The sequence below is a fragment of the Marmota flaviventris genome, chromosome 15 (genome assembly GCF_047511675.1).
Source record: "Marmota flaviventris isolate mMarFla1 chromosome 15, mMarFla1.hap1, whole genome shotgun sequence".
Taxonomy (NCBI): Eukaryota; Metazoa; Chordata; class Mammalia; order Rodentia; family Sciuridae; genus Marmota; species Marmota flaviventris.
The window spans coordinates 53,473,713-53,497,585 of NC_092512.1; the positions used below are offsets into that span (position 1 = coordinate 53,473,713).

Consider the following 23,873-nt stretch of genomic DNA (forward strand, 5'->3'; position numbering starts at 1 on the left):
ACTGTATCAGTCTTCAATTACTCTTACAGTGTTGGCATGGGTACAAGAGATCCATTAAATGTTTGAGTTAAAAAGGAGTTTCTGTTTTATTTTATAAAGCCTTTATGTTGTTTATAAGTGGATGCTACTCTCTAAAGAACCTTCTGTTCAAGGGTATGGCTGGCCCACCTCCTTTGTGAGCATTAGCCTTCGTTACACTCCCTTTTTCTCCCATTCAACCCATCTTTGCTTCCCTCGTCCCAGTGTGATGTTGGGAGACAACTGTGATTAATTCTACTGTGTTTTCATCAGTGAGCACTCGAAGTAGTACATGTTGTTCTCTTTTCCGATCCCTCTAGAGAAGCAGAGGATTTTAAAAATGTCTGCTTGGTGTGCATTGGAATCTCCCAGAGGGCTTGTTAACCCTGCTTGCTGGGCCCACTCCTAGAGTTTCTGCTTCTGTAGAGCTGGGGTGGGACTATGGGTTTGCATTACCCACAAGTTCTGCGAAGTTGTGGACCCAGCTGTTGTGGGGGCCACACTTTGAGAACCATTGGCTTACCTTAGTCTGTTAACACCACTGTGAGAAGGGGGAAGCTCCTGGTTTCCTTCTCTGCCTTTTCATCTTGATAGGAGGATATTCAAGGTCTAGTATATAGGATAAAAATTGTGGAAACCCATGGGTGAGATAAAAGTGCTGCAGTCCTTAATTAGTGTGGGTCAGTGTGACTGTGCCTACAAGCGTCCCTGGGGCTCAGAGGCTGTCAGGTGAGGCAACTTGTTAAGTATCAAAGTCAAGTTTCTGTGCTCCTCCCCTCCTCTTGGTCCCTCCTTTCCCTGTCTGTGGTGCTGCTCCCTGGAAATTAGGATCCTTGTTGTAGAACCCCACAGGATCTGCTTTTCCTGAATGGGTGGTATTGGACTCCTGCCAGGTAGGAAGTGAATATAATCAGTTGTTCTAGAGTCTAGTATCTTTACCAAAATTAAACTAATCTAATGGTGGCATTTTCTTGAATTGTGACACGTTGATTGGGGAAGTGACAGACTTGATGTTTTACCTGGTTTGTTACCACTTCTCTCACATGTACTGTATTTTTTCTGTATCACTTTGTCTAAATGTGATTAGACTCAAAATCATGGACTCAAAATCAGACTTGTAAAAATATTAGCTCAGGAATTGGTAATCTTACATAAAAATATTTGTGCATATACCTGCACACATGTACATATAAATATATCTGTTATTTTGCTCACTGAGAATAATGGTGAAGAGGAATATGGTCAGCTAATAATACTCAAAACTGTCGAGTTTTTTCAGTGTTTATAATTTAACTATTTTTTTTCCCTCCCTAGAAACTCTCCAACTTTCAAATCATTTGAAGAAAAGGTTGAAAACTTAAAGGCAAGTACAAAGGTGAACATGGTCTTTGTGACAAATTGCATGTGCCTTAACTTTCTTTGGTGTAGGTAAATCATTTGCATCTGTGTGTGTGTGTGTGTGTGTGTGTGTGTGTGTGTGTGTATATATATATATATATATATATTTTTTTTTTTTTTTTTGTAGATGGACACAATACCTTTATTTTATTTTACTTATTTATTTTTATGCGGTGTGGAACATCGATCCCAGTGCCTCACATGTGCTAGGCAAGTGCTGTAGCACTGAGCTACAAACCCAGCCCTTTTAAAATTATTTTTATTTTTCATACTGGGGATTTAACCCAGGGGTACTCTACCTCTGAACTACATCCTAGCCCTTTTTATTTTATTTTTGAGACAGGGTCTCACCAAGTCACTGAGGGTTTTGCTAAGTTGCTGAGGCTGGCCTTGAAATTGTGATTCTCTTCCTTAGCCACCCAAGTCACTGAGATTACAGGTGTGCACTACCATGCCTGGCTTTTTTTTTTTTTTTTTAAATTAAAAAAAAAAAAAAAACCCTTTAAGAACCATACTCTTTATGCTATTAATGGATATTTCAAGAGTTATGTAACTCTTTTAACCAATATATTTTGAGGGTATGTTATAGCATAGTAGCATGCTAAATGCTGAAAGGATATGTACAGTTTAAAAAGCAATAGCACTTTAAAAATTTGTGCTGCTTTTTGCTTTATTCATTTTAAATAAAATATACTATAAATTTATTGTAGTTAACAATATAGAAGGCACAAAAATTTTTAAAAACTTGGTGTTACTACCCAGAGACAGTAATACACACACACACACACACACACACACACACACAGCTGTTATACCTTAAAATGGATGTTGTTTTTTAGTCCTTCATTATTGGGCATTCTGTTTTTATTTTATTATAGTGAGGCCATGATGATTATCATTTACTGTTCACTGTTTTGCATTATCTCAAAGATTATATTAAAAAGAAAATCATCAGTTCTTAGAATCACAAGTGACCTTAAATGTCATATAATTCATATGCACTGACTTGCTCTAGTTTGTATGATGGCTATGTGTTCATTGCTTCCTAACTTAATTCTGATAATTATAGTGGCATCTTTGAAGGGTTAAAACCGATATCTTAATGAGCATAAAAGCTATTATTTAGTTTTCAGAACTTTAACAATGTCACTCATTCTTAAATCATCTTTTAAAAATTATAGAGCCAGGGTATATTTATTGAAAGAAAATCAAATGCTGCATAGTGATCTGGATTTTTTTTTTCCCCCTCGCACATACCAACATTAGCACACACCTTTTCTGTTTGTATGCACATACCATGAATGTTTTCCAGAGGCACAGTATACACACAGCCTTATAGCTTATTTATTCAAAACCCACCAGCATGGTGCTCTGTGAACTCATAATGATAGGGTCCTGTTCTTTCTGTTCACTGAACTTCTCAGTGGCCTAGAATAATGCTTTGCACATTGCTCAGTATGCATTTGATGAATAAAAAATACATCATCTTCTAAATCTGTACAAGAGACCTGCTTAGTTTTTGAAATAGCTAGCAAGCACAGATACATCAATGTGGAAAAGCGAGAACTGACATGTTATGTATAAAGGTTTTGAAAAGCATAAAACACTGTATAAATGTATATGTATTCAAACATATTTATTGACAATTTCAGTTTAGATAGGCTAGAGTAGTGTTTCACAAACAGAATGTACACATGAATCATCAGGATCCTATAAAAATGTAATTTCAGTTTTGTGGTTGGAATTAGGGTGGGGAAGAGTATGTGTCTGAAATTTTGCATTTCTGACAAGCTCCCAGATGATGTTGAGTCTGCAGGGCCTTGAAGCACACGTTAAGTAGTAAAGGGCTGACATGCCTACACTGTATAGAAAAAATACATATATTATCTTTTATTTATTTTGCTCAGTATTTCTTCAGTAAGTGGAGGTGAATGAAGAACTGAATGTAATACAAAATGTTTATCAAGTAACAAGAGTTCAGTAGATACTTTATATTTTTCAGTAGATATTTTAGAATAGGCTTTACAAAGTTCTTTAAACAAAATTTCCTTTGAAGAATAGTTAGTTGATGGGGCTGGGGCAAGGGTAGAATTTACCACCCTGAATGTTACAACAGTACTAAATTCCATATATATATATATCACTGAGCTACCAGGTTCTTGACTTATTTGTTTTTGAAAGTAAAATTAGAGTTCCTTTATGCAGAGTTAGCTAATTTTGTTTCATATTGTCTTTTCTTTTTTGAACTTTTTTTTAAGTCTAAAGTAGGGGGAACCAAGCCTGCTGGTGGTGATTTTGGAGAAGTCTTGAATTCGACTGCAAATGCTAGTGTCACCGCCACAGAGCCGCCTACAGAACAGACGCAGGAGAGCCTGTGAGATTCCTACCTTTGTTCTGCTACCCACTGCCAGATGCTGCAAGCAAGATCCAAGCACATCTTGTCAACATTCATTGCCATGAATTTCTACCAGATGTGCTTTTATTTAGCTTTATGTATTTCTTTGACCAAATAGTTTGTGGGTTAAACAAAATGAAAATACCTTCACCTCTACTTCTGGGAAACACCCTTTAATGTGTATTGAAGGTCCATTATTTAGGAAATACTATTATATAAAGTCACATATAGTACCTGGGGATGCTCACTAGGATGATCTGAGAAGCTGCAGGTGATCATAGTTGCTTTCTTACTTTATAAAATTGCTCTGCATCTGGGATGCCAGTTTGCTCTTTTGTCTTTTATAAGAGTATTTTCCTTTTTGAATCGCTGCATATTTGATTCCTGACTAAAATTGTTCTTTTAAATTTTATGAATCCTGGTTATTAAAAATTTTAGTATCATTTTTTTTTACCTTAAGGGATGAACTACGAACTACAAAAAAATCCCATTTTTGAATAAACACTCCTTAATATAAGGTACCTATCTTGGCTATCTGAAGATGCCAGACTAAAATAAACAGTTCTACATCCATTTTGTTATAACTTCATATGTACAGTAATTCAAACTGCTGGGTGACTTGAGAGTAGGACCCCCATCCCCATATCCTTGTTAATTGGCATTCGTGACAGTAAGCATTTCAGCCTATTAGTTATTTCACCACTATGTCAACTTTTTTTCAGATTCAAGTTTAAAGTTCAGAGTAAACTGACATCATTCTGAGTCAAACATACTGTATTTCAGTAGGCCGTCAGTGTTCTAGACCTAGTTGTAAACATGCTAAAATCAACCACATCAGGGAACACATTGCTGTCTCCACTTAATCACATTGCTGTCTCCACTTAATCCATTTAGCATCCTTTAAGTACACAAAGTTATATTACTGTTAAAACTTGAACATATTTTGGTGATAATTCCTGAGGATGTAATACATTAATAAAAATCAATTCATTATTCTCTACTTGTTTTCAGTGTAAGAAATTATAAAATGATACTGTAGACATTCCCCTGCTGTGAGAGCTGTGTTGGGGCTAATGAATCAAAGCCTCTGGACAGATCTGCATAGAGGCTGAGGTTCTAACTCTACTCTGACTCACCACCACTTTTTTCTTATGCTGTAAATGTAATGGCTTACATTGTCGTATCTATTATTTATCAAGTTGTGATTGTTTTATTGTTTATGCCAAATGTTAATTGCCAAGCTTGGAGTGACCTCAAACTTTTTTTTAAAAGCATGACTAGATGTCTTTATGATAAATTCTTCTAAACACCAAATTTGAAAAACCCCAAGTGGTTTTATAAAATAATGTGCTGCCATTCTTGATTGCTAGAGCTTTTGTTAGCACTCTGATACAGTTGAAACTATGCTCTATTACATGTGAAAAACTTAATAAGTTCTGTATATCAGTAGTATAGATCTCAATATCTATTATGAGACTAGTGTTCTGGAAATAGTTTATTGTATAAAAAAATCAACTGGTACCTCTTCTTTTAAAAAGGCAATTAAAAAAATAATCCACTTTAAACCACTGCTTAATGGTATCAGATTAACATTCTCTAATTTCCTTCTAAAGGCTTTAAGACAAAAGTTGAAGCATTGGCCCAGAAGAGAGCTCTGTAGAAATCTGTCACTTTATAGAAATATTATGGTTGTTCCTCATAGCTGTTAAGTTATTTTTTCCAACAACTAGTCTTTAAAAAATTTGTTGTTTTTCAATCATCTTCAGTTCATCACATTGTTTCTTGGGTGTCCTGCCTTGTTCATGTCTTTTCAACACTGCCAAATAGAGTAAGATGGCAATTTCTTTAGTTGAGAGAAATATTCTCATATCTTTTTACTGTGTGTATGCAAAAAAAATTATAGAAATTGGAATGGGAAATGGAATGGGTATATGAAGGTGAGTACTGGAGATGGTCATGAAAGAACTGGAGAATCATTTTTTGTTTTTATCTTGTTTGCCCCCCAGCTAATCATTTTGTAGACATCTTTCCAGTCTACAAACCAACCAACCAACCAACCCTTGCTTCTTAAAAGTAAAGAATGAGGATGAATTAGGAAAATAAAACTGGATTTAGACATACTATGCAAAATGTTCTTTGTGGTAGATTCAATATTATGAGACAGATATTTAAGAAATTTGTAAAAGTGATTAATAGGAAAACCCAGAAAGAGGTCCTGGCTACTCTGTTGTGTGTTATATGTGACACTACAAGAAAACAGCAGGAAAGTGAAATCTCAGATATTTAAGGATTGAAGAAGTGTAACAGAAGAAAATATCACTGACAACAACTCTGTCTTACAAATAGGAATGTCTTTAAATTATAGAGTGTGGGAATACTGCATGATTTGTATGCTTGTAAGACCAAAGTAATCAATGAAGAGGGAACAAATTAATTGGATTATCATCTTAGCAACTTAATTACTGCAATACAAAAAAGAAAAAAAAAACACCAAACAATTTGGACTGTTCTTTATCTGTTAAGATACACACGCTGTCTATTTTTTGTATAATATTTGAAAACAATAAAAATTCTATGATTTGGGTATGGGTTCTTTTGTATGTATTACCTGTCTGTGGAGGAAAGGGGTAAGTCCATTAGGCAAACTTAACTCCAAACCTGTTCTATCCTGGATATGTAAGAACCATGACAGCTGTATTGAATCAATGTTATCAAGCAAAAATGAGAAAGCTACATGCTGGCTACCAAAAGGCATTTATGAAGTGACTATTTGCTGCACATGTTCCAGAGAAAATGCTGCATAAGGCAGTTTGTCAAAATCATGTTTCTTTATAGTTAAAACCAGATGAAAACTCTGATTTTTGCACGTAGTGAAAACATTTGGCCATTGATTAATCATTTTTAGTGATGGTCCCATAATTATATATTAGTTATAGAGACCATGGGTGGGTCACAATTAATAGAAAACATTGCTTTTGAATAATCCAGCAAACTTCAAAACTTCCATATTCTGATGTTGAAACCAAAATGAATCTAAAGGCTTTTTCAAACTCTTAGTATGTGAGCTCTTAGAGAGCAGGGTCTGCATGTGCCTGTCACCTGCCAGGATTTCATACTTCAATAAATGCTGTTTGGTGACTCAAATTCTTGAAAACTCATAATTTTTTTTGGTACTGGGGATTGAACTGAGGGACATTCTACCACTAAGGTAGTTACATACATCCCAGCACTTTCTATTTTCTGAGACGAGGTCTTCCCAAGTTGCCCAGGCTGGCCTCAAATTTGTACTGCTCCTTTAGCCTCCTAAGTATCTGGGATAACAGCATGCACCACCCTGCCCAACTCATATAATTTTGATGTTACTGAGGCTAGTCAGTGTTATTATTTTAATTTGATGGTTCTTCTACTACACAGTAAAAGCGAAACACAGTTTTTGGGTTTTGAATTATATTTTTAAGTGGCTATCTTCAACATTCTCTAAAGGTTTTCTTGCTTTCCAGGATTAATTCCATTATTTTCCAATTTAACTAACAGTATTTTTCCAATTCCTTAAACGCTATTTGCCTATCTTCAGTCATCTACAGGATCCATCTTCTTAATGAGCTTATCTATTTCTTTACCTGAAATGACTGTCTTTGGACAGTCTGTACGTCTAGACCAGTTCCCTATTCCAGGCCCTTATATGTGGTTAAAAGGCACAAATCTTTAATCACCTCCTAGTCACCTAGCCATCAATAAGCTATTTTTTGAGCTTTCATTAAGTGCCTAGGCATTTTACACATTTCCTTTAATTAGGGGTGTGGTTTCAGTTTTATAGATGAGACTATAGCCAGTACTTGTGAGGCCAGGATTTGAATTATTTTCTGTTCACTTACCTTGCCATCTGCCATTACTAGTATTTTTGTAATGTGTGTTTTAACTTGCAAAAAGGAGGACTATTTTTAATGAAGCAAGAGGGAAGGTGCAGTTAGGGCAGGATCAGAGTCCTTAAGATGTGAAAACACTGCCCCTCTGTAGCGTCTGTTTCTATTTGTGGCTTGCATAGGCAAAAAAGCCTGCAAATCCTCATTTGATGCTTCTGATTCTCTATCAGAGGCAGATAGTTTTGCTTATTAAAAAATATTGTGGAAGTACTCTTCAATCTTCAAGTAAAAGTATGAAGAAGATGTAGCCTACTTATGTGGACTCACAGCCCATCGACATGTAACTTAAAAAAAAAAAAAAAAAAAAAAAAAAACCCTACAGGAATTGTTCTGAAAATGACTTATCACACAGTCCTTGAGAAGCTTATCATTTGGCTGAACTAGGTCATGATATACCTATTGAGTTTCAGTACTAGGGAGTACTCACCTGGAATAGAATTTATATTAAGCTCCTACTGAATTTATAAGGGTTTTCCCACAGTTGGCTAGTTGTAGTGAATCCTACAATTACTTCTAATGTTTTGTGTATTGTCTATGCCATAGAAGGCATGAGAAAGGCATCCCTAGCCGGAGGCATTAGTAAAATAGGGTTTGTGGTCCTAAAAATTACTTCCCTCAGTAATTTTTTCAAATGACATGGAAAAGTGTGTGCCACCTGTCTCCAAAATAGCTTGATTGCAGGTTAACATTAAAACTACTGGGTAAAAGATGGCTGAACTACTTCATTAATTAAAAAGTGAAGTATGGTGTTTGAAGAAGGTGGGCAAAATCTCGGAATTAATATTGAGGTAAAAAAAGTGACAGAGCCGCTGGTACAATACACAGGCACTATCTGAAATTCCCTAGTGTTAGGGAACAGACAGATGTGAATGGTGGGAACACAGAGATTAAGAGAGTAATTCCCCCCAAATGGGCCCACTGTGCTGCCCCCACATGCTTTCTTTTCCAGAAAGCAGTTTACCTGCAGCCCTGTCTAGCCATTCCTCAGCAAGCTGCCAGTTATCTGCAGGAGAACTACAGGTGGTTAAGAGGACCCCAAGTTGCACTGAAGGAGGAGACTTTTATGACCAGATACTGAAATACTAGGAGATAAGAATAGTTCCTCCTAGCCATAAAATCTACAAGAATATATGGTTAAGAGTCCACCTAAAACTTAAAAATAAATAAATATTTTTAAAAAATCCAATTAGAACTGGCCAGCATGGGCCAAGGTGACCTAGAGTTGTCAAGACAGTAGGGATTTGAAAGGCTGATGTCATCTTGCTGTCAGCCAAAAGTCATGAGGTGGACCTGGGTGGGACATTTTGGAAACATCTCTGGGATCCCCAATAAAACTGAAGTGTAAGAATGGCACATTGTCCCTCTCCTGTCACAGAGGCAATTCTCTCCTTTGAGAGTGTCCACATTCCTTTTCCCTATCCTTTCTATAAACTCATTCCTGTTACTCTGAGCAACATGTCTGAAATCTTTCTTACTTGATCACAAGAATCAGGGTTTGAAGGGCAGATTTTTGCATTGCCTGTTTCTTGCAAGGACCAAGCTCCTTAACACTAGAAGGTACAATAGCTATTAGGAGGTGACAGACGTCTCAGATTATTATATTCACGTGAGGACTGGCCCCAGAAGTGGCAAAGGACTAACTTGCATCCAGAATTTCACGAATGTGAATTGTTCGATGTGAACTGCGTCTTACTAAGTGCCCAGTACAAAGGACCTAACAGCAAATTCCTTCCTTCATGGAGAAAATTCGGAAAGCACCTAAAATTTTAAGTACAACACATGGTATATTGGAAAGTGCTCAAAGGCACAAAGAAAGCAGAGCACCGGAGTGCATATCCGGACTTCCAATTCTAAGTAGGGTAACAGGGAGATAACTTCCAATTCTAAGTAGAATAACAGGGAGAACTGAAGGAACCTGAAAGATTGCATTACCGCACTCTGCCATGAACTAAGCGCACTTCCCACACGAAACGGCGATCTCCAGTCCCTGAGGATATAGTCCATGCATTTTAACTTAAACCTCCACCTCCTACACTTCTTCCTCAGCACAGAACAGCCCGCAAACAGGCAGACCTCCTGGCTCCGCGGCAGGTGGGCGGACCTCTCCTGGCTCCGCCCTTGACCCGCACGCTTGCGGAACGGAGGCCGTAGGTCAGAGGTTGTGAAGGCGTCATGGCGGCTCTGTGTGGGACCCGTGCCGTGGCTGCCGAGAGCCATTTTCTGCGAGTGTTTCTCTTCTTTAGGCCCTTTCGAAGCGCAGGCACTGAAAGTGGCTCCGAAAGTGGGAGCTCCGATTCTTCGAAGCCTCAGACGAGTCCAGGCGGCTTTGCCAGCGCGTTGGAGCGGCACTCAGAGCTGCAGCGGAAGGCGGAGCTCCGACGGGTGAGAGGCAGCCGCGGAGCCACGCCCACGACGCGGTTGGGCGGCTGGGGCCGGCGTAAAGGGTGGGGTCACGCCTGTGACATGTGGGCGGGGCCGGGCGGGCTAGTGGGCGGGGAGTCGGCGAGGGGAACCGGAACTGGGAGGGCTGGAGGTGGCTGGTGGCTTGGGGGACCTGGGGGACTTGGGGACCTGGGGGACTTGGGAACCTGGGAGGCTGGAGGGCTGTTGTTGGGCCGTGTGTTGGCTCTATGGCTGGCCGCTAGCAGCCGAGCGCGTGGCTGGTGTTTTTCTTCATTGATTGTACTTTTATGTGACTGATTCTGTAAGCGCGGGTCTTGCTGGGGCTTGCTGGCTCTTGGGCAGCAGGGAGCGCTGCCAGTGAGGAGGTCTGGGGCGACTCCGGGGACTGGTAGAAGTGGACTCACACTGGGAGAGGCAAGGCTCTGCTTGGTCTCCTTCTATACAATAGCTCCAGTGTGGAGCTTCTTGGTAGCTGTTCTAAGTATTTGTTAGGGGAACGATGGAATTACTATTTTTCTGAACTTGGGCAAGTGATTTAACAGGTCAGTGCTTCATTTTCCTTTTCTGTAAGTGACATTTTTTGGGTTTCTTACACCTTTGCCTTAGCCAATATTTTTGCAAAGTACGAAATAACTAAATATTAGTGAAATAAAGGAAATAGAAAAGTACAGATGTTGTTTTTGTTTTGTTTTTTACTATTGCATTCAGCAGACATGAAATTGGATATATTAAAAAAAATTTCTCAATTTCTGTATTTATTTCCTTGGGTAATAGTATCAAATAGCTAATAGGCAGTTTCCTGGATTGTAGGATCATTTTAGTCGTTAGAGTCAAAATTTTCCTAAGATCCAAGGAATAAAAGAAGTCTGATGTATATTCTCTTTTCTGCTGTAACAAATTACCACAAATTTAGTGGCTTAAGACAAATTTGTTATTTTGAGGGTTGTGAGAAGTCTGCAGTCTCACTGGGTTACAACCAAGGTGTTGGCAGCGTTTCCTGTTCCATAGGTTTTGGGAAGGAACTGTTTCCTTGCCTTTTCTAATTTATGGGGGCCACTGGCATTTATTGGCTCCTGGCCTCCTTTTGCTTCTTCAAAGCCAGCAACAGTAGGTTGAGGCCCTCTCACAGGGGGTTCTGTTATGTCTCATTCATTTTTGTGCTCCTTTATGATTATATTGGATCTGCCAGATAATCCACAATATTTTTTTCTAAAATTAGTTGATTAGCAATCTTAATCCTACCTGCAATTTAATTCCCCTTTGCCACAGAAGGTGACATTCACAAATTCTAGGAATTTGGATGTGGACATCTTTAGGGGCACATTATTCTGTCTACCATACCTGAAATCATCAAAGGGATGAATTGGATTCATCCTTGGCATAAGGCATTGCTAACGAAGTGTGGTAAGGTAGGAAGCATAAATATAATTCAGTGTTATTCTGAATATTTGTGTAGGAAAAGAATTTCCCTGTTTCTCACCTTCACCCTTTCTCATTACCAGCCCCATAAGTACCCTATTTTAAGTTTCTTCAAAATCTCCAGAAAATAATTCTCAGATTGCTGAGTTAATTGTGGCAAGAATAAAAATTGTGGCATCACATTAGCAAGTGTTTGAAGCTAAAAATGTCTCCCATACTTTAGTGTTTCACATGATGAGCAGTAATAAATGTTTAATGAAGGAGAAATTCAGGGTATTTATGAGTGAGCAGGATTCCCTTTCCATTCCTCTCCAAGACAATTCTAATTGGACTGTTCAGTTTTTCCAGTAGGCAACTGGGGTATTTCCTGGGAGTCTCAGCACCTCCGTTGGATTTGCCTCGTCCAGCTCAGACTAAACAGTCTCCATGGGCAGTTTTTCTTCACTAACACAGTTTTGAAAACATTATTCTATTAGATGGAGAGTAAGTGTGTTTAGTTCTGACATGTGGTTCACATTTTTCTGGTTCATAGTTCTTGGACATCTTGGTTTAATGGAAGGGTAATTTCCTGGGAAGGATGGTATCAGGAATCTGGGGTGTAGTCTTGTGTTTTATGAGTTCTTAGCTTTGTAGCATTTTGAGTGTTCCCTTTTATTCCGTAATTAATACCTCTGACTTCAGCTGTGCTGAAGGTCATTACACACATAGCAACAGAGTTGTGCTCTACAAATAGGACATAAGGAGATGGTCTTTATGTTTTTCTTGGGAACGTTGTAAACTGCCATTCCTGTTCCCTCAAACTTAAGTATACATTTCTTGCTATGGTATTAAAGACTTACTGGCCTGGGGCAGAGGTTAAAAGTTGCTCAGTTTGAGGCTGCTGGGATTGTGATACTCATCCAGCCATCTTACTAGTTGAGTGACTTTGACAAATTAGTTTGCACCCTTATATCTAAGTGAAAATAATACTCTAATTGGAGTTATTGGGAAGTTTATATGAAATAATACATTTAAAAGGTTCTCAGCACACAGTGTAGAGAAAGCTTTCACTTAATGCATTTTAGATATTATGTGGCCCCAGCCATTTCTCCATTGTCCTCCTGCATATTGGAGAGTATTTGCACCAGAGATGTTTCCAGAACCACATAGTTCTTTTAATGAAACCCCACTATTAAGTTGTGAATAATAAGCCTTGTCAAACCATCCATGTAAGTTCATCCATTGTAACACATATACTCTGGTGGGGAGGTTGATAGTAGGGGAGGCTATGCAAGTTGGGGGTCAGAGAGCACATGGGATTTCTCTCTACTATTCAGTTTTGCTATAAACCTAAAACTGTTCCCAAAAAAAGAGTGCACGTAAGAGGCTATTTAAAAAATGTAGATGAGTCTATAATTTTAGATTGAGCTGTACAGAAACAATAAAGTTAAGTTTTTTACAGAAAAAAAATTAAAACTAACCAAGCAAACAAAATTACTCCAAATCAGCATGCACATGCACATGCCATTCTGTTTAATCTCTAATTTAAGGATATTTGTAATCTCTAATATCTCAGGCAGCCAGCGCCTCACCAGGGTAATTTTTTCTGCGCAGAAGGAGATAAGCCACCTGAGAAATAAAGTCTGAAATAATTAGTGAAGAAATAAGAGGCAGTGTCAAAGAATAGATTTTAAAAGCAGGGCCTCTGATAGGATCTTCCAGTCCTGGTAGGAGCTGGAACAGAGCAATTAAAAAATGGCTCTGGTGGTTTATTTAAGGGGGTACATCAAAGGCAGGGGTAAAGTTTCAGGGGTGGAGTCTTGCTTCCTGATGTCATGTAGTCAGTAGGTTGATTGGCATCTTGGCAGGTCACACCCATCTCAGAGACACTATGTGGCTATAGCAGGTTACCCCATCTCTGGTGCTGTGTGGGATCTCTGGCAGAGCTTGGTGGGAGTTCACAGCAGGGTTGCCATTGTTAAGTTCCCGCATATCAGACTTTCCCATTCAATGGGCTTCCATTGCTGATTTGGTCCACACATAGTCCACAGATGATTCTTTTTTTTTTTAATTTTTGTTGTTGGTTGTTCAAAACATTACATAGTTCTTGATATATCATATTTCACACTTTGATTCAAATGGGTTATGAACTCCCATTTTTACCCCGTATACAGATTGCAGAATCACATAAGTTACACATCCATTGATTTACATATTGCCATACTAGTGTCTGTTGTATTCTGCTGCCTTTCCTATCCTCTACTATCCCCCCTCCCCTCCCCTCCCCTCCCCTCTTCTCTCTCTACCCCCTCTACTGTAATTCATTTCTCCCCCTTGTATTTTTTTTCCTTTTCCTCTCACTTCCTCTTGTATGTAATTTTGTATAACCCTGAGGGTCTCCTTCCATTTCCATGCAATTTCCCTTCTCTCTCCCTTTCCCTCCCACCTCTTGTCCCTGATTAATGTTAATCTTCTTCTCATGCTCTTCGACCCTACTCTGTTCTTAGTTACTCTCCTTATATCAAAGAAGACATTTGGCATTTGTTTTTTAGGGATTGGCTAGCTTCACTTAGCATAATCTGCTCTAATGCCATCCATTTCCCTGCAAATTCTATGATTTTGTCATTTTTTAATGCAGAGTAATACTCCATTGTGTATAAATGCCACATTTTTTTTTATCCATTCGTCTATTGAAGGGCATCTAGGTTGGTTCCACAGTCTTGCTATTGTGAATTGTGCTGCTATGAACATCGATGTAGCAGTGTCCCTGTAGCATGCTCTTTTTAGGTCTTTAGGGAATAGACCGAGAAGGGGAATAGCTGGGTCAAATGGTGGTTCCATTCCCAGCTTTCCAAGAAATCTCCATACTGCTTTCCAAATTGGCTGCACCAATTTGCAGTCCCACCAGCAATGTACAAGTGTACCCTTTTCCCCACATCCTCGCCAGCACTTGTTGTTGTTTGACTTCATAATGGCTGCCAGTCTTACTGGAGTGAGATGGTATCTTAGGGTGGTTTTGATTTGCATTTCTCTGACTGCTAGAGATGGTGAGCATTTTTTCATGTACTTGTTGATTGATTGTATGTCCTCTTCTGAGAAGTGTCTGTTCAGGTACTAACATCATCAAAATGGTGATATTACCAAAAGTTCTCTATAGGTTTAATGCAATGCCAATCAAAATCCCAATGGCATTTCTTGTAGAAATAGAGAAAGCAATCATGAAATTCATATGGAAAAATAAAAGACCCAGAATAGCAATAACAATGCTAAGCAGGAAGTGTGAATCAGGCGGTATAGCGATACCAGGCTTCAAACTATACTACAGAGCAATAGTAACAAAAACAGCATGGTACTGGTACCAAAATAGGCGGGTGGACCAATGGTATAGAATAGAGGACACAGAAACCAATCCACAAAACTACAACTATCTTATATTTGATAAAGGGGCTAAAAGCATGCAATGGAGGAAGGATAACATCTTCAACAAATGGTGCTGGGAAAACTGGAAATCCATATGCAACAAAATGAAACTGAATCCCTTTCTCTCGCCATGCACAAAAGTTAACTCGAAATGGATCAAGGAGCTTGATATCAAATCAGAGACACGGCGTCTGATAGAAGAAAAAGTTGGCTACAATCTACATACTGTGGGGTCGGGCTCCAAATTCCTCAATAGGACACCCATAGCACAAGAGTTAATAACTAGAATCAACAAATGGGACTTACTCAAACTAAAAAGTTTTTTCTCAGCAAAAGAAACAATAAGAGAGGTAAATAGGGAGCCTACATCCTGGGAGCAAATCTTTACTCCTCACACTTTAGATAGAGCCCTAATATCCAGAGTATACAAAGAACTCAAAAAAATTAGACAATAAGATAACAGATAACCCACAGATGATTCTTAACGCTCTAATATGTCAACTTAATATGTCAGAGTACTGTATGCACACTTCAGAAAGAAGTTTATCTTGGCTTTTCTCCCCCCAGTGGAATGTAAGTTTTAGGAGGACAAAAAATCTTTCTCCTTCATTCTGATAAGTCCCTAGTACCTGGCACCATGCTTGACCCGTGGTGGGCACTCTGTAAATATTTGCCAAATGGATAAATGAATGAATGGTACATGCATTGCATATGGAAACTTCATTTCCACTTGACTTGAATTTGAATTGTGATATTTGTGCGACTGCTCTCAAGCAGTTTGCACAAGTTGAATAATATAGGCTTGAGCATATTAGTTAAATGTGCCTGACTAGAACAATAATTGAGTGAAAAAAATTGTAAGAATAATAAGAAAACTCAAAATACTACATTAGATTTAATTTTAATGTTTATTTGGAAGTTTTGGGTGTATTTCTATCTTATATTTATGATGAAGAATATGAGTAGTTGTTAGCTGTTGATAGGGATCCAACTTAACATTCCTTTTTGAAGTTTTTGTATCTATTTAATTGAAGACTATCCTGAAATTACAAGATGAATAATTACTTATTTTGTGATCAGGATTTTTGAAATAAATTTGTTATTTAAAAAGTATAAAAGCAATATTTATTTACTTTAAAAAGACATTTTAATAGTGCTGAAAATTATTATGTGAAATATAAACAACTCTGTTTCCTTTTTCTAATTTTCTCAAGGCTGTAGAGTATGATTTTTAATGGATGCCTCTGGAGTTTTATATATGTATACATATTCTAAGTGTAATTATTAAATGGTTAATACTAAGTACTGTTCTGGACTATTATTAATGTTTAAGAATGTAAACTCTGGGCTTTAAATCCTGGCTCTTCTACTATTTATTAGCTACTTTTCTTTGAGAAATGACTTAATATCTATGTATTTCCTTTTCCTTTTTTGTAAAAGGAAATCCTGCGTCACGGTATTATTATGAGATAATCTCTTTAGGGCTGTTCCCTAAACAAATCATTATTGTTTTACCTTATTATGTTTTATTGATTAAATAATTTATTATTTAAAGCACTGAATACAAGTGCCTAATACTTTAAAAAAATCAGTATTTTTAGTTGCTGCTGAAAATTGTTATTTTCACTGAAGTATAACTTTGAGTTATAAGTGTACTTTATGTGCCTCATTTAAAAAATTGTTGGTATTCCATAGTAGGTATCATTTATTAACTAGAAAAGGCCTTCATTAAAAGCATTAGATTGTTGCCCCTCCCCCAACAGTTAATATTACAGTGGACATTTGCTCTTTTGCATGCTTATGAAAGTGACTTTATAGGATGTGTTCTAGGAGAAAGTATATGCATATATGCACAGTTTGAACTTGAAAAATTAGTTGGTTTAATAAACTCCCACTGTAGTGCTTTGCAATGCTCATTTCCTCGCCTTCATTAACATATGCTGTTATAAGTGGATTTGCTTCTTCTTTTTCTTCTTTTTTGTGGTATGGGGGATGGAACCCAGGGCCTCCTGCATGCTAGGCAAGGAATACTCTACCTCGGAGCCACATACCCCTAGGTGGTTTTTCCTCTTATTGGACGACCAAAACAAAATACAGGAATTAGGAACTGGGTTTGTTATCCCTCATCTCTGATTCCCATCAAAATTGCTACACATTCACAGTTTTTACTTTATAATAAAGAAATGCTACCAAATTGAACTCATAAAATATACTAATAAAAACTAAGTTATATGTACATATTAGGGTTCTGTGTAAGATATTATTGGTAAAATGGCTTCTGCTTATTTTTTTTCTTTTGAAGATAAAAGTTTGCTGTTCCCTAAACAGAACATTATTGCTTTACCTTTGCTCTTTTCCCTGAAATTAACTTCTCTGACTGCAGATTTCATTGTAAAAATCACAGGAGGTGGGGGGTTCCATCCAATAGAATATCTGTTAGGGGAAGAACTAATAGAGGAAGGGGATTGAGGGAGAGGGAGGAGGGATGGGATAAGGAAAGAACAGTGGAGGACTCTGACCTGACTCTCCTATGTACATGTGATATACTACAGTGAATCTCACAATCTTGTACATCCACAAGAATGCTAATTAAAGAAAAAACTGTAAGTAATTAGCAGAGAGATCAGTAGAGTAGAGTGAAGGGAACAAGGGGTGGAAGGAAGGGTGGGGAAGGGGAAGTACTGGGGACTGAATCAGAGCAAATTATATTCCATGCTTTTATAATTATGTCAAAGTGAATCCTAATGTTATATAAAACTAAAAAGAACTAATTAAAAACAAAGAAGGGGGGAAAATCATCTATTCTTTTGGGCCTCTGTAATCTCACCAACCAGGTGCCACTCCTCTTGAATGTCCTAAGGCATTGTTTTCTACTACCTTTATGTTACAACTGTAGTTTTAAGTTACATTAAAGTCATTTGTGAGCCTGTTTTAATCTGTTTTCTACTTGTAGTTACTAGAGATCGAGGTTATACCTTATTCACTCTTTTTTTTGTTTTGTTTTTTATTTTTTTAATTTTTAAAATTTTTTTATTGGTTATTCAAAACATTACAAAACTCTTGACATATCATATTTCATACATTCGATTCAAGTGGGTTATGAATTCCCATTTTTACCCCAAATACAGATTGCAGAATCACATCAATTACACATCCACATTTTTACATAATGCCATATTAGTAACTGTTGTATTCTGCTACCTTTCCACTCTTTTTTTTTTTTTTTTGATATGTGTGTGGGGTACTTGGAATTGAACCTAGGGGCACTCAACCACTGAGCCACATCCCCAGCCCTATTTTTTATTTTATTTAGAGACAGGGCCTCACTGAGTTGGTTGACACCTCGCTTTTGCTGAGGCTGGCTTTGAACTCGTGCTCCTCCTGCTTCAGCCTCCTGAGGTGCTGGGATTACAGGTTTAGGCCACCACGCTGGGCCCTTATTCACTCTTTTTATCTCTTGCATAAAGCTTTACATATAAGCAAGAATTTAATACAATATAAATTGTAATAATATTTTAGTTTGATGGTTGAATAATTATAAATGAAAAATGACATTCAGATCACTTATTATGGGATTTTAAAATATGTATATATACTGAAGTTCAAGTAGTGAGCTTTGATTTAAGTTTTAAAGTCCTTAAAGTGAAAACTAAAGTGTATGTAGACCTCAGAAATAAATAATTTTCAGTAACAGCCCAAAAAATTATCCTTGCAGAGAACTTTTCCTCACAGTCAGGTCTGAACCAAGGTCAGTGCATCATGATCCTTTTCCTAATAGTTCACTGAAGTTACTCTGTAAAGAGAGCTTGGGTTTAAAAGACCTGCAACGATGTTGTTTTGTGTGGAGGCTTGGAGTTCTGTAATTGTCCTGTGCTCTCTTATTCACTCTCTTTTCTTTTGGTTCATGAGCTTTAATACTGGTTTATGCATCTATTTCTTCAACTAGTTTTTGTTTTGTTTTGGCTTATTTTGGGGGTTGGAACAAGCCCTGTTTATTTTTGTGACCAATAAGTTGCCCACTTATGTATAAAAAAACTGGTAAATATTTGCAAAAGTAGGCTGGGGTTATGGCTCAGCGGTAGAGCACTTGCCTATCATGTGTGAACCCCTGGGTACCATCCTCAGCACCACATATAAATAAATAAAATAAAGGTCTTGTGTTCACCCACATAATTTGCAAAAGCTTGTTTTTTTGTGTGTGTATTTTTGTTTTTTGGCCAGATACCTTTCTTCTCCCTGTTCCCTGCTTTTAAAAATCTTAAAAGCTTCATATCTCTTTTGTACTTAAATAATATAAATTTGCAGACTTGGGACCTGTGCTGTAGCATATAACCCATCTCATAGCCACAAGGTGGCAACAGTTGAATAGAGGTTTGTTTTTTCTGCTCTATGAACATTATCACTACTGGTCCTTTACAGTAGAGGGTGGCACATCACTTTCCAGCACATTAAAAAAAGCAGTGAAACAACTTACTACTTTTTATTTATTTAGAATGCTGAAGTTACAGGAAAGCTTTTAGTTTTATTTTTAACACTATATTAAATGGATTTCTTGCAAATATTTTTAAATGCTATGTTTCACTAATATTTCTTATTGCTATTTTTTATTTCAAAAGACTGGAATATTCTGGGAGACAGAACATTTCAATCAGATGTTTAGTTCTTTTTAAAATACTGAAAAAATGAAAATATAGATTGTTTAAAGGATTTGTTTTAATATAAAGGAAAAATTATCTAAACTTTTATGTAACTTTTAAGTCCACTAAATTCATATGGTATAAAATTATCTAGTTTTGGTTAATCCTTTGTTTTCCTTTAGTTTTGTGTTGAGAACTTTAAAAATTGCACCAATCTTTTAAAATTAAAATTACTATGTAAAGGAATGTTGGAAAATGTTTCTTATTTTAACTGTGATGTCAGCCTGTTTTTATATTGTAGAATTCTAAGAGAGTTATCTTTGAGTTAATGATAAAGAATCTTCTGAAATGTTTAGTTCCATTTTCAAAGAATGTTTAGAGAAATGTGTCCATTTAATTAAAAAAACAAAAACAAAAGAGTGAAATGAAGTAAATAGAATTCTTGGGGAAAAGTAGGTTTTTATCAGTACCTATATTGTGCTTATGAGCAGTAGTATCCATTTCCTAAAAAGGAAGATGCTTATTTTCTGTATGAATTGTATTTTGTAGGTGGTCATATGATCTGATTTCTCAGGTCAGCATTAGCTTTTGCTATTTGTAGATCTTTCCTAATTTCTTATTTTTGCCCAGAAATGTTGCTACCTTCTTTTAATGTGTTTAGGTTTTATTTTGCTTTTAAATTTTTTTTCTTTTGAACATATTAATTATTGTGGCATGAGTATAGCCCCTAAGTTTGTTTTTATTTATTGGCATTAAGGAAATACAAGAAGTTTTTAAGTTATACAGAATGCAACTTTTGTGAAGAATCTGATTTGTATGGTTCAGGGAGTAAAATTAAATAGTTTGGATTTAGTTTGGATTTTGCTCTCCTTTTTAAAGCTTCAGGGACTCTGTGGTTGGCAACTGCTGGACAGTGAGTCAGTCTTGGCACAGGAGTTGGCAGTTCAAGTTGCCTGGTTTCTGACCAGCTTGATATGGTTGGGTTCTCTCAAAAAAAAAAAAAAAAAAAAAGGTGGGGGGGACACTGGGAGCTGGATGCTACTGGGCAGAGAATATGTATCCCAAAGACATGAAAACATGTTTATATAACAACCTATGCAAATATGGCATTATCTATAGTACTAAAACTGGAAACAGTTCATATGCCCTTTGGTGAATGGTTAAATTACAGTACATTCTTATCATGGAATAGTACTTATCAATAAAAAGTAACAAGCAATTGATACATGTAACAATTGGAATGACTCTAAAGGGAATTAGGCTACATGAATAAAAAGCCAGTCTCAAAGGGTTATATATTGAGTAATTCCATTTATATGACATTCTTGGAATGACAGATTTATAGAGATGGAAAACAGATTAGAATGGAATAGGTATGTAGATGGGAGTTTGAGAGGTATAAAAGGACACACAGGGAAGGGATCTTATGTCAGTGGAACTGTTCTGTATCTTGACTGTGGTAATAAATAGGAACCAGTACATATGATAAAATCTCATAGAACCAGATACATGCATGTAAACAATTACAGGTCAAACAAGTGAAATCTGAACAAGACCTTTGGACTGTATCAGTGTTGATTTCATTTCCTAGTTGTGATAGTCTTGCAAGATGTTATCACTGAGGGTAAGTGGTAAGTGGGTCTCTGTATATTATTTATTACAACTGCATGCAAATTTACAAGGATTTCAAAAGAGAAAGTTTAATTAAATATAAAAGGATCATTTCATTAGGCTGTCAAGCCCAACACAGGTAAGACCAATGAATTTAATAAGCAATAAACCTATTACCCTATACTATTTCCTACAAAATGATTCTTTGGTGACAAGCACTGTCGTATGGAATGCCTTGTCAATGAATAGAGCATTATATACATTCAGAAATGTATATAATGCTCTATTCATAGATGTGTTTTGGTAGAATCTTTTGGACAAGTAAGACAAGTCTATATTCAGAGTACCTATTTCCAATGATAATATGTTGTTATTTTTTTCTCTACATAAAATGATTGAATGTAATCAACTTGCCACCAGGGAATGATGCTATATTGGTATCTTAGCATTGGTCTCTGCTGTTGGCAGATTAGTAATTTAGTGGAGATTGTAACCGTATCAACATGGGTGAGTAAAAGTCAGTGTTCCTGAATTCATTCATAGTCTCCATCTCAACTATAGAAGGACCTACCACTTTGGTGACATTCTTACATGACTAGTAGTCTGAGGTATGTTGAGATACCCCTTTTATCCCTGAGACAGAAGCATATCCCTGTTGCCAGAGTCACTTTGTTCTTGAACCTATTTGGGAGGGGCAGGAGTAGCTGGGGAAGGAGGTTGACAGGCATTCAGGGGACTGGTTGTCTTGTCCACCTGAGAAATAAGATTCTTTGATGAAGAGGTCATTCCCATGTAACTTACTATGGTCTGACTGTGGTTTGTCTCTCAAGGGTTCATGTACTGAATGCTTGGTTCTCAGTGTGGTGATGTGAGAGGTGGTAGGGTCTTTAAGAGGTGGAGTCTAGTGCTGGGAGATTAGCTCATTGGGAGTGCTGCCCTCAGAAGTAATTGGTATAATTCTTATGGAACCCCATTTAGTTCTCATGAGAGGTTGTTAGAAGAGAGCAAGTCTGACCCCTGAATTGCATTTTGGCTTCTTTTCTTGCCATGTGATCTCTCCTTATCAGATACACTCCGACCATGATACCATCTGCCATGATGAGACATAGTTATGGGGGCCCACATCAAAACAGTACGATGCTATTTGAACTTTCACACTCCACAACTGTGAGTTAAATAAACTTCCTTCTTTATAAAGAAACCAACTTTGAGTATTTTCTTAAAGCAATGAAACATAGACTCACACAGACTTATTTATGTTTTTACTCTGTGCCTATTCAGAGTACCTCCCATCCCAACCCCAATACTGGAGAATGAACCCAGTGGCACTCTACTACTGAGCTTCATCCTCAGCCCTTTTTATTTTTTATTGTAAGACAGGGTCTCTCTAAGTTGTCCAGACTGGCCTTGAACTTGGCGATCCTTCTGCCTTAGCCTTCCAAGTAACTGGGATTACAGGTGTGCACCACCACACCCAACTTCTGTGCCTATTCAGAGAGCTCAAAACCTTGTCATCTATTTTTTGGTCAGGTTTTTTTAAAACACCTAGCCATCAGCAAAATCATTCACCATTTTCCATAATAAATACAAGCTATTTCTCTTTCTGGGCAAAATGATCATTTGCATGTATTGTTCAGGGAGCTGCTACTTTAACACTGTCCTTCAATGCCCCCTGGTTCTATATAATCAGCCACCTATAGAGGGCTGTCAAAGACTCCTTCTCCAATTTCATTTGCCACAGATTCTCCCAAGCACCACTATAGCTCAAGAAGTAGAATAGCTGGCCTGAGAGCCTGGACCTGTTGCAGAGTCTTATCTCCTTCTGGGATCCTGTCAAAACTGGCAGCTTTTGGGATTCTTGATAAAAGGATTAGAAAAATGTGTCTAAATAATAATGTATCTGTTGCTTACAAAGTTTAAAAAGAATTACTAAGCATTGTGCTCTTTTCTTTTTAGTAAGAAGGGGTGTCTTTACATGTAGACCACTAACCCTTAGGAATTTCACCAAGGTGGGATTTATTGTCATCTGTCATTCATGTGTCTTACCGTGTATTGCTGCTTAGAGGTTCCATCAACAAGTGTAGTGGACCAGCATGTTGTCCAATGGAATGGAGTGGCAATCACAGTTCCTACAGATTAGACCATAACATAGAGCTAGAGAATTGATATAACCTTGAGATAACATGGGCTTTACTAGCAGTTTAGATAAAGAAAGCATTGTCAGGTCAATAATTGCATCCCAGAGGCTGAGGTATATTTAATTTGTTCCAGCCTTGAAACCACTTCTAGTGCCATGGCAGCTACAAGTGGATTTATCACCTGATTAAGTTTATGATAATGAATTGTCATTCTCTGAGACCCATCTGTTTGCTGCAAGGTCAAATAGGCAAGTTGAAGGGGAATGTTGTAGGAATCAGTATCTCCAAGTCCTTCATGGTGGCACAAATTGCTACAGTCCTTCCAGGATTACTTTAATTTGCTTTTTTGGTAAAGTGGAACAAGGGCAAGTTCTAGTATCTTGCACTTGTTCTTCTCTAGTTTAATAGCCATTATTCCATAAGTCAGGGGACCAATGAGGGTTGCCTAGTACCTATTTGTTGCCTAGTACCTATTCCAGTTGTCTTCTGGACTGTAGAATAACCACAGCATGGGTACATGGGATGGACTTGA

At 37.4% G+C, this 23,873-nt stretch overlaps 2 protein-coding genes across 6 annotated transcripts in view; both read left to right on the plus strand.

Moving 5' to 3' along the window:
- Tpd52 (tumor protein D52) overlaps positions 1–6,955 on the plus strand; it is a 105,889-nt gene extending 98,934 nt beyond the window's left edge. For 3 of the 5 annotated variants that reach the window (XM_027949381.2, XM_027949366.2, XM_027949373.2), the window contains 2 exons: positions 1,333–1,381; positions 3,675–6,955. In XM_027949381.2, coding sequence (XP_027805182.1) covers positions 1,333–1,381; positions 3,675–3,794 — 169 coding nt within the window. In that variant the 3' untranslated portion in view covers positions 3,795–6,955. Of the gene's footprint in view, positions 1–1,332; positions 1,394–3,674 lie in introns of all 5 variants that reach the window. The other 2 variants (XM_027949376.2, XM_071602276.1) reach the window with 2 other exon arrangements.
- A 2,907-nt stretch (positions 6,956–9,862) lies between these two features.
- The window catches only part of Mrps28 (mitochondrial ribosomal protein S28), a 106,094-nt gene continuing 92,083 nt past the window's right edge, over positions 9,863–23,873 (plus strand). Inside the window, exon 1 of the mRNA XM_027949386.2 lies at positions 9,863–10,116. Within this exon, the coding sequence (XP_027805187.1) occupies positions 9,907–10,116 (210 nt within the window). The 5' untranslated portion in view covers positions 9,863–9,906. The remainder of the gene's footprint in view (positions 10,117–23,873) is intronic.